Source organism: Camellia sinensis, chromosome 13 (assembly GCF_055761805.1).
Source record: "Camellia sinensis isolate YWXY chromosome 13, ASM5576180v1, whole genome shotgun sequence".
NCBI lineage: Eukaryota > Viridiplantae > Streptophyta > Magnoliopsida > Ericales > Theaceae > Camellia > Camellia sinensis.
Window position 1 is genome coordinate 3,629,370 of NC_138973.1, and position 10,723 is coordinate 3,640,092.

Here is a 10,723-nt window from a genome sequence, read left to right on the forward strand (position 1 = left end):
CACTTCTTTCTATCAAGAGAAGATTGGACGATAGATGCCCAGTGGTAGTTTCCTTGGTTGCCTCCTTGGCCTCATCACCCTCCTCATCCAAAGTTAAGTCCATAACCTGCTCAGTAGGAGGAGGGGGCTTGGCTACGACGGCATCCTTGGGTTTTCTCACCAAGGCTTCTTCATTGGTTTCCTTATCTTCATCCTCGGCGTCAGCATCAGATTCTGATTCACCTTCAGGTGGAGGTGGAGGAAATGGCAAAGGGATGGCATCAGCATTTCGAAGGGGCGAGTCAACAGGGAGATCAAGCTTCTTTATCAGGGACATCCAACCTAGGGAAAATCCCCTGTTGCATGCCTGCCTGACTTGAAGCTTATAATCTTCTGCGACGTCGGCCATACCTTGGGCGTAGGCTTTTTCATCGGCCTCTTTGACTTCGGCCTCTTTCGTGGCCAGAGCTTGCTGGAGTTCTTTCTCCGCTTGGGCCTTCTGAGCCTCGGCCTCTCTTTTCTCAGCCTCAGCAACTTTTCTAACGGCCTCAGCAGCTTCGGCCTTCTCAAGAGCTAAAGTTTGAACTTTAGTTGCAGCCTCGGCTTGATCCTCCAGTTTTTTCATTTTTGCTTCAAGGGACTTTATCTCTCTCTTCATGGAAGATGCTTCCCTTTTCATATCAACCAACCTTTGACGATTTTCAAAAGATTGCATTGAAAATGAATGAGCATGCTGAATGGCCTGCAGAAAAAACAGAAGTGTTAGGCAGCGCTCTCAGTAAAGAACGGAAGAAAAAATCACAAGTACAAACAGAAATACTTACTTGGACGGAGTGTTGGAGCATGAGAGCGTAATTCTCATACTCACTAAGCTTAGCATTTCGCTCCAAGTCATTCGGAAGGAGAAGAGCAGTGCTGAGGGCGACACCAACGTTAATGTCGTCAGCACTTTCACTAGCCATAATGGGCCTATCCTCCAGGGATATATCAGGGGCCCAGGGGACGTCGGGCTTCTTTGAAGCCGAGGTCGTCGCGGACGATGACCTTGGCCTCTTTGATTGTGTAGACCCTGAGGGTTGACCCTCAGCTAACCTCTTGGTGGAAACAGAGGTTGATTTTCTGCTTTCTGCCAGCTTTGAGATAGGCACAGCATCCTCAGCTTCGGCATCTGTAGCCTTGGCCTTAGGCTGAGCCTTTTTAACTCTCTTTGGTTTGGGTGGGAGCATTGATTGCGTTGGTGCGGCTTCGGCGTCAGTTGGAAGATCGACGAGAAGGTCTTGAACGACAGGCCTTGGACGAACCATCTCGGCAGTCTTTACAAGCCTTCGTCGACGTTTACGTTCAGGAATTGGTATTAAGTAGGGGGCCGAAGTTGATGGAAAATCGGCTGGGTCAGATGTGGACTCTTGATCTGTTCGAGATGTGGAAGCAGTTAAGGTTGTGGCTGTGGGTGGAGAAAGACTCTTCTTCCTTTTTCTTGGGACGTCGGGTAAAGTGGATTTGTATGTAGGGATGAAGTTTAGTAACAGTGGGGCTTTTCGTTTATGGATTGGAAGGTTAAGGAGTGTTTTTAGATCTGTTCCTGGGAAGAAGGATTGACGAAAATTTTTCGGTGGCTGACGAAGATCTGCAGGACAAAGAAACAGACGTCAGAAACAAAAAAAAAATATTAAAGACTTAAATAAAAACAACTAAGTGTTGACTCAGGGCTCTTACTCTTGCCCTCTGTAATTGTTCGAGGAAGAGGGTAGAGGTGGACATCTTCATCTGGGCCAAATTCCCAATTTCCAGAAGCAATGAGAAAATCATCTCCAGCCCCCTTGTTGGAGTCTGGGAGGTCGGCTACAATTTTGTACTGAGTAGATCTCGGCTTAAGGTAATAAACGAAACCCCTATCCTTCAGGTCAAGAGGGCACATGGTATAGCAGTATTGAAGGTCGGCCAGGGTAATTCTAAGGTTCTCTTGCCTAGCTAAGGCTATAATACCATTAATCACCCTATAAGAGTTGATAGTAAGTTGCATGGGGTTTAGCTTGTAGAAATAAAGAACTTCACGAAAGAGGGGATGAAGTGGAAGCCGAAGTCCACATTCGGTAAAAGCTACTATAGGGAAAGGCATCGTATGGTTTGTGGGCATGATGGTATCACTGTCCCCAACTAGTTTAAGATGAACATCGGCTGGGATAGAGAATTCCTGCCTAAAGTATTCAAGTTTTGTTGGGGTATTTACCCTATGCCTCCACATACCCATTATGTCAATTTAAAATATGTTTCAGAAGATGGGCGTTTTTAGGAAGGGTTACAAGAACCTCGGTAAAAATCTAAGAAATGGCTGATAAGGCTTATTTCAGTTTTCCCTAAATTTGAAGGTTCTACGCACAAATCCCAAACCTAAGAACTCTAAAGACCAAGATTGAAGGCACAGATCTGGGGCAGATACAAAAAAAGAGAAAAAAAAAAAGACGAAGTTTCAGATTCAAGAACAGAGGTATAGCTCTCAGAAACAATAGAGGTACAAAAGTAAAAAAAAAAAAAAAAAAAAAAATCAAGAACAGTGGCAAAGAGAATGGTGAAAAAGTATAGAAGTTCAAGGAATAGCCACAAATTCAAGATACAAATAAACCCAAGGCTTCGAACAAGATCAGTAATGGCAACAGGCAGACAAAAGCGCAGAAAGAGAAATTAACATTGAAGGGAATGAATCTTACCGGAACAAGTGAAGCCGGGGCAATGTTCGCCGAGCTCAGAAATTGGTTGCAACAGCAAAGAAGGCTTCGCAAGAATGAGGGATTAAGAGCAGTTCAAGAAGAGAGATCGAAGCAATGGCGGATTCGAAGAAGAAAGAGCTTTCAGAGAGAAAAAGAACAAGAAGACAGAATGAAAAAGTGAGGGAAAAATAGAGGCAAAGGAAAAGTTTTGTCAAAAACGTGAAACGGCAGCAAAAATAGGGCAATTATTGCGCCTAGAGCAACGCACGCGTCAGACGGCGCAGACGAACGAACAGACAGCTTTCAGGCGCGTCACAGACACGCTCCAATGAAAACAAAACACGTGAAAAGGAACAGTTAGAAATGCATGACAGCTCATGCGCGTGGAAAAATACGATCGAAACCTTGTTCTCCGAAGAGAACATGTCAGCTAGAAGAGGATTATCTCGGCTAAACAGTTTTTGAACCATTACTCAGAAAAGAAATATCGGAATAGGTTCCATCACCTCAGAATGCCGAGGTAATAGAACCTAGGGGGCAGTTGTGGGGATGTATTTTCTGAATACCAACACGTGGCATGGTGACGCCGACGTATCAGCCGAGGTGCCACGTGTCTTGGTAGTTAAGCCGAGATGATCTCGGAGTTGCCGAGGTTATCCCCGAAGATATCGGAATCCGAGATAAGCAGATAAGGGACAAGAGTCCTAAGGCAAAGAGGGGACTTAACCAAGATAAGGATAAAGCTCTTAGGGAGTTTTATCTTTATCTCTTATAGAGTCCAGAGTAAGCAGTAAATTGGAGTTCATAGAAGTCATACTTCTAGTGGGACTTGGATTGAGTATATTATAAAAGAGAGGCACCCCCGTGGGTCTAAGGTATGCAATTTATGTTTTAAGTATTCAGTTTAGCACTTGATTATCTTTGAGAGATATACTGACTTGATCGTCGGAGTGCTCCCGGGTGGAAGAAGCACCGCCGGAGCTTTTTCTTTCTGTTTCAGGTTGCTAAAGCCATCTATTCTGCCTGTGCTCTCCAGCTGATCACTAAACGGGCAGTGTGGTCAGATTTTCACCCACACAATTAAAAATAAAAATAGTCCCATCAAATTTACAAAACGCAAGTTACAAACTTGACGAGGGGCTTGGTTAAAACACAAATTTTCATTTTTATAACTTATTTTGAATTATATCATTTTTTTAATTTTTATACATTTTAAAAAAAATAAAAAATAAAAAAATCAATTTTTAACTAAGAAAAATGATTCGTAACTCGAAATGCGTCCAGTTCGAATGGTCCGAACTGCCCAAAACGACGGCGTTTTGGGCATTTTTTTTTTCTTTCCTTTTTATTCTTTCGAACACGAACACAGAGGGAAGAGAAGAGGAGAGAGAGAGAGAGAGAGAGAGAGAAGAGAAGAGCCGACAGAAAAGGAGAAAAGATGATCGACGGTGATGGTTGGTGATGGTGGCGGCGCCTGATCTCCTCTTTTAAACTTTGTTTTCTCTTCTTTTTTTTTTTTCTTTTTTTCTTTTTAAGTAGATTTGGATTTGGAAAAAAAAAATTATTGATGATGATGATGATGAAGATGTTGTTGATGAAGATGTTCCTCTGATCCTTTGAAACTCTGTTTTCTCTCTTTTTTTTTTTATTTTTTTTTTTTTCTAAGTAGATCTGGATCTGAAAAAATAAAAATAAAAATTGATGATGATGATGATGATGATGAAGATGTTGTTGATGAAGATGTTGATGAAGGTGTCTAGCTTCAGCTCTAGAAAAAACGAGAAGATGTTGTTGATGAAGATGCCAAAATGACCATGGCTGATCAGCACTCCAAGTGTTTCAGAAAAAATGTGAGAGAGAGAGAGAGAAAAAAAAAAATACACCAAAACCAAAACCAAAACGAAAACGCCACAATTTCGTACTCGGGCCATTCGAGCCACATATGTTTCGAGCTACAAAATGGGATTGTTTAACTAATTTCTCAAAACAATTCGAAATGTCTATTATTATACATTTTATTCAAGAAATATTGGTGCATATTAGAGACACAGAGACCATTTCTAATGATTCAACAAATAAATGATTAAATTTAAATTTGATAAAAAAATTTACATTTTATAACTCTAACCGTTTATCAAATAAATTATCAAATTTTTAATTTATTAAAATTTTCATCAAATTAAAGATATATGTATCTTTTAAGACAAAAATTAAGAAAAATTTGGCCGAACATCTAGATGATTTGATAATAAAAGAAATTTTTAATTCAAATTTAACGGAAAAAAAATGAACCGTTCAAGGTGCCTGAGAGATCTCCTTACAATTCCGTCACTCAAATATTTTTATGTTCCCCCAAACACTACCAAAACCCCAAACCAAAGCCCTACACCAGAGAGAGAGAGAGAGACAACACCAGAGAGATGCTGGCATCAAAACTCTCTCACCTCTCTTCCTCTCTCTCATCATTTCCAGAATTACCCAAATCCCTCCGCCACCCTCCTCCCCCTCCTTTCTCCGCCGCCACCTTCCCCACCAACACCACGAAGCGCCTCATCAAATCGTGTCTATCAACACAAGAAACAGTAGTAGTACATGACTCAATCCCAGCTCAGTTACGAGTCAACATCTACTCCGAATCCCTACCCTTCATCCAGAAGTTTCGCGGCAAGACCATCATCGTCAAATACGGCGGCGCCGCCATGAAATCCTCGTCCCTCCAATCCTCCGTCATCTCCGATCTCGTCCTCCTCTCCTGCGTCGGCATCCGCATCGTCTTCGTCCACGGCGGTGGCCCCGAGATCAACCAATGGCTGAGTCGACTCGGCATCCAACCCAACTTCCTCAACGGCCTCCGAGTCACTGACGCTTCCACCATGGAAATCGTCTCCATGGTCCTCGTCGGCAAAGTCAACAAACACCTCGTCTCTCTCATCAACCAAGCCGGTGCCACCGCCGTCGGCCTCTCCGGCATCGACGGCCGCCTCCTCACCGCGCGCCCTTCCCCCAAATCAGCCCAATTAGGGTTCGTCGGCGAAATCGCCACCATCGACTCCTCCGTCCTCCGCCCCCTCATCGAGAACAATCACATCCCGGTTATAGCTTCCGTGGCGGCGGACGAGACTGGGCAGCCTTATAACATCAACGCCGACACCGCCGCCGGTGAATTGGCGGCAGCGTTGGGGGCGGAGAAGCTGATTTTGTTGACGGACGTTGCGGGGATTTTGGAAAACAAGGACGATCCGAGGAGTTTGGTGAAGGAAATTGACCTCAGAGGGGTGAAGAAAATGATGGAAGATGGGAAGATTGCGGGCGGTATGATTCCCAAGGTGAATTGTTGCGTGAGGTCGATAGCGCAAGGGGTGAGAACCGCTAGCATCATCGATGGGAGGGTACCGCATTCACTTTTGCTCGAAATTCTCACTGATGAAGGAGCTGGTACAATGATTACTGGGTAATAAATAAAAAAAAAATGTTGTGCTTTGTTGTTGGTTTTTGAAACTGGCTTCGCTAATAATTGTATTGGATGCCAAACAAATTGATGCTCTGGTGCTCATGTTTTTATGTCATTACAACTCTGTGTCGGCTCTCTTTTTTGTAGTGAATAATAAATATGCAGTGTTTTATTGCACTTTTGTTGGTTGTCGGGATTTTGTTTTCATGTAAAAATCTCATCTTTTTTGCTACTCATGATAATATATTTCTGTCAAGTACTTTTTAAGGTGCATTATATTTTGAAAAAGAAGATTAGACAACAATTTGGTGGTTGTCATAGCATCAATGGCTGCATTCAAGTGAATATACAAATAGCAATAGATAGTTAACATTTTCTTACAAGTAGCCAAAAATAACATCTCATCTTTCCGATCATTTCACTGGTTTGCGGTAGTCTTATTGTTGTATGTATAATTCTCTCTATCCTTTTATTGTTTTTCTTGCTGAGTCATTCTTATGAAATAAACCCCACTATCATAAGCTCACCATAAAACCAATAAATAGAATGCAGACAAAATCCCTGCCAATGCAAAGAACCTCCTCCACATTCTACAATTTAATGTGCCCCTATGCCAGCATCTTAGACAAAAGAAAGATGCAACAGTGAATTTCAACATGAGTAGCACATAGTAAGTTAGGAGCCCATTTGTTTTTCTTAGGATTCAACTTCAACAGTTTTCCACAAACATCAAGATTGTAAACAGTCTATTTCCTCTTCTAGTAAACTGCATTTTTCTTCAGATAAGGTTTTCCTCTCCCTGATTGTGTCTCTTACAACTTTAGGATCGTTAACTCTTCTTCCTCCTCTTGCTTTTATATTTTCCACTCACTTTCTGATTGCTGTAATGAGCACTTGCCGGTTAATCTTCATTGCGGTTATGCGGTGAACAACCATTGTGAACTAGTGGGTATTTGTATGATTGCTATGATTACGTCATTAATGGTGGATTCTTTCTTTAAAACTTAGTCGAGAACCAGGGAGTGTGCTCTACTTGCAGCATTGTTATGTGCACTAAAGTGGTCTGAGAAGTATAATTGTATTCATGTTAATGTCTTTACTAACTCCAAATCTTTGTTTAGATAGCTGAAGGGAGATAGAGAGATTATGGGTAATGGAAAGTAGTAATCTTGTTAGTACAAGATCCTGTTTTATTTGTCTTTTTGTAAGTGGCGGTTTTGATTGTCTTCTTGTAGCAGTGCTGCATGGACTTGACAGTCTAATGAAGATGTTGGGAAAATAGCATAGACTGCCTGACCAGGTTAAAATTTTCTCCAGATAATATATTTTTGGCAGAACCAATAGTTGATTTTAATAAAGTTATATTTTTGTTGTTGAAACATAAATGTGCGAGTGATGGGTAACTCCATTCCATTATATGGAGCATGAGACGGGTATTTTGTCATTTCCTTATTTTATTTCAGAAGGTTTCAATTTAAGCAACAAGAATAGGGAAAATATATTATAACATAGAAACCATAAGCTTACCTTGCTTTAGTGCATGAGCACGCTTCATGTTACTTCTGTACTGGGGTGTGGAAATTTTTTTCTCTTGTACTACTAGAAAAGCATGATATGACTAAATTTCTTATAAATGTTGGACATTTTGAGACGACTATTAAACCTCTTTTTTTTTTTTTTTTATGTATAAGGCCTGACACAATCATATGAAAGAAGAAGAAAATTGTAGCTTGCACAAGTTATTCCACCTGAATTGGATTGAAAAATTATGTCTGTTTTCTTAATTCATGTATCTGTTTTCTGCTCTTTGCTGAATTTATTTCTGTAGAAATTAATGTGCCTGAAAACTCATTCTCTGTATGGGAAGATCTCTCTCTCTCTCTCTCAGTCTTCAGTTGAGAGGGGCGCTGAGTTGTTGCCTGGAAAAACTAGGCAAGTTGAATTCTGTGTCAAAGTGACCTCAACATACGTGATTTCTGTGATTGGTGATCCTCAGGAAGAGAACTAAGAAATGTCCATAGGGAGAATGGCACAGTTCTGATGTTTGAAGTGACAAAGCTGGAAAGTTGCATTGCCGTACATTTTTACTGTTTCGTAGATTGATTGATTGGCACATTTTTACAGTTTACTATTATTATTTTTTCTTTGGGGATGCCCGCTTGCAGGGAGGGGAAAGTGAAAATAATTAACTTGCAGTGTTATGCGCCACATCGGGGCTGAACCTTCTGTATCAGAGACATATTTATAAGGGCAAACTTCACTTTATCCCATCATGGTTTTACTCCTTGTGTAGTTACCCGTCATTTGGAAATATGAACATAATCCCCTATGGTTTGTTGACTAAAAAATGCATCGTCATACATTCTGTCCAAGTTAACAGCAAGTGTGAAACATGTGCCTAGACATGAAGTGGTTGCTCATATAATGGCAGGTGGTAAACTGCATGTGGAGTAAAGCATAAGCGCGTAAGGTGCATTTTGAGTCTTAAAAAAGTGATGAAAATGGTCATTTCCAGATGTCAAGGTAAACCGCACATGGAGTAAATCACGGGCAGATAAAATGAAGTTTTTCCTATTTCTAATTACTGAGGCAGCATTACAGACCTCAGAGAAGAAATGTTTGAACTGTGTTGTGGTCCTTGAAGTAAATAATATAACCTATACACATATCTACACATAATGTTATGTGTAGGTTACATATTTCTATATGGTATAGTGTGTGAAATTGCTTGCTCTCAGATCTTCTGTTCAATTTGTGGGCTGCTGCTGCTAAGTCAAGAGTGATTGCATAGCTATTGTATTACAATCTGGACAATAGCTTTTCCAGCTAAAAAGAAGCCCTTGTTTTCTCAAGGGAGATAAAAAGGTGTGATTTCTATATCATCAATGAAATTTTATATTTGCAAGAATTTTGTGTTGACTTTCTGCTATTGTTGAATTAATGTTTATGGCTTGGGTTTTGGTTCACTAACTTCTACTCTGATAACTCTTCCCTGCAGGTGGTTGTTATTCATATTTGTGCTATCCATTGGCTATCTGAAATCCGGAATCATTTTGTTTTGAGCAAGTTACTCCTCTTCAGATTCTTTTTAGCCAAAGATCTTGCCTCCTCTTCCTTCTGTCAAGGACTGGTCTATTTCCTCTTCTGTGAAGTGGCGGGTATTGATATGGTTACCATGACTAATTCATTAATGGTGGGTTCTTGCTTTAAAACTTGGTCGATAACAAGGGAGTGTGCTCTCCTTTCATCATTGTTTGTTTCGATAAAATGTGCTCTCCTTTCAGCATTGTTGTGTGCACTAAAGTGGGCTGAGAAGTATAATTATATGCATATTAATGTCTTTACTAATATGCATATTAGTAAAGAGATTTTGGACAATAGATAGTAGTAGTAATCTTATTGGTACAATTGGATATGCCAATATTAGATCCTGTTTTGTTTGTATTTTTGTTTAGCATCAGTTTTGATTGTCTTTTTGTAAGCTGTCTTGATATGTGGTGTTTTTGTTTTCTGTCACAATCTCTTTATGTACTGTTAAACCTTTCTAATTATCTATGAAATTATTTTTTTTTTGGCCAAAAAGAGTTTGTTTGCATTTTAATATGGGGGGCTTACACCCTCGGATCCAAAAATTTATGTTAGTTAATTAGTATGTCCTGTACATGGTGGGGCTTGGTGAAAGAGGTGTTGGTTCCCTAATCAAGAGTGATCTAACTTCTCATTCTTTTATTCGCTCTTACCAATTATGTCTATATAATATTTCATCTATGCATGTTAATCATGCAATCAAGTGTTCAATTGTGGTCGTAATTAGTCTTTTTTATTCAAAATTTGCTGGAGCTCAACTCGTTTGGCAAGTGACTCAAATTATTTATATTTTTAAGGTCTTTTAATAATTGAATCAAGCTTAAGTAAACTATGGCTCAGTTCAAGTAGATAGGGAAGGGAGTATAATGTCAAATTTGTGTACCCATGCTCACATACCTAATATTAGCGTCATATAGACTAATTTGAAAGATGTTGGTAAGTAGTAGTAGTAGTTAGACAATTCTAAATATCTGTTCACAACATGTTGATGATGCATCACAATTTTAGTACGTGAATTGGTCAGTCAAATTCAAAGAGCTGGAGATAAGTGAAGTGGAGCTCTTTTCGCAATAAATTACCTAACCAACCACCCTAATATGAACAAAGACAAGCCAAGTTCTTTCAGCATTACATTTGGCTCCGTTTATACAACAAATTACCTAATATCCCTAATATTATAAGAACAAGTCCAGCTCTTGTAGCATTACATTACATTACATGTGACTCCTTTCCAACAAACAAATTACCTAATATCCCTATACCTAATCCTGCAAGATTTAATAAAATTGGATTGATTGATGCATCTAAAACTAATTTTTTAAGTTTTAAATTTTTATTTTTATTATATCACTATCAGTGGAAACCAATTAACAAGAGACAAACTGAACTCTTTTAGCATTATTATATTTGACTCCTTTCCAACGATAAATCACCTAATAAAAACGGAAACAAGCCGAGCTCTTTTTTTTAACATTACATTTGGCTTCTTTCCAACAAC

At 39.7% G+C, this 10,723-nt stretch overlaps 1 protein-coding gene and 1 long non-coding RNA gene across 2 annotated transcripts; both read left to right on the forward strand.

The window, feature by feature from the left end:
- The first annotated feature begins 4,928 nt into the window (after positions 1-4,928).
- Positions 4,929-6,315, forward strand: NAGK (N-acetyl-l-glutamate kinase). Its single transcript, XM_028257348.2, has one exon. It carries the CDS (start codon positions 5,108-5,110, stop codon positions 6,140-6,142), a length of 1,035 nt encoding a protein of 344 aa, XP_028113149.1. The 5' UTR covers positions 4,929-5,107; the 3' UTR covers positions 6,143-6,315.
- A 1,057-nt stretch (positions 6,316-7,372) lies between these two features.
- On the forward strand, positions 7,373-9,720 carry LOC145806298 (uncharacterized). The gene is made up of 3 exons (XR_014349239.1): positions 7,373-7,438; positions 8,877-9,003; positions 9,137-9,720. It is a non-coding gene; the product is annotated as an uncharacterized LOC145806298 (long non-coding RNA).
- The last annotated feature ends 1,003 nt before the right edge of the window (positions 9,721-10,723 follow it).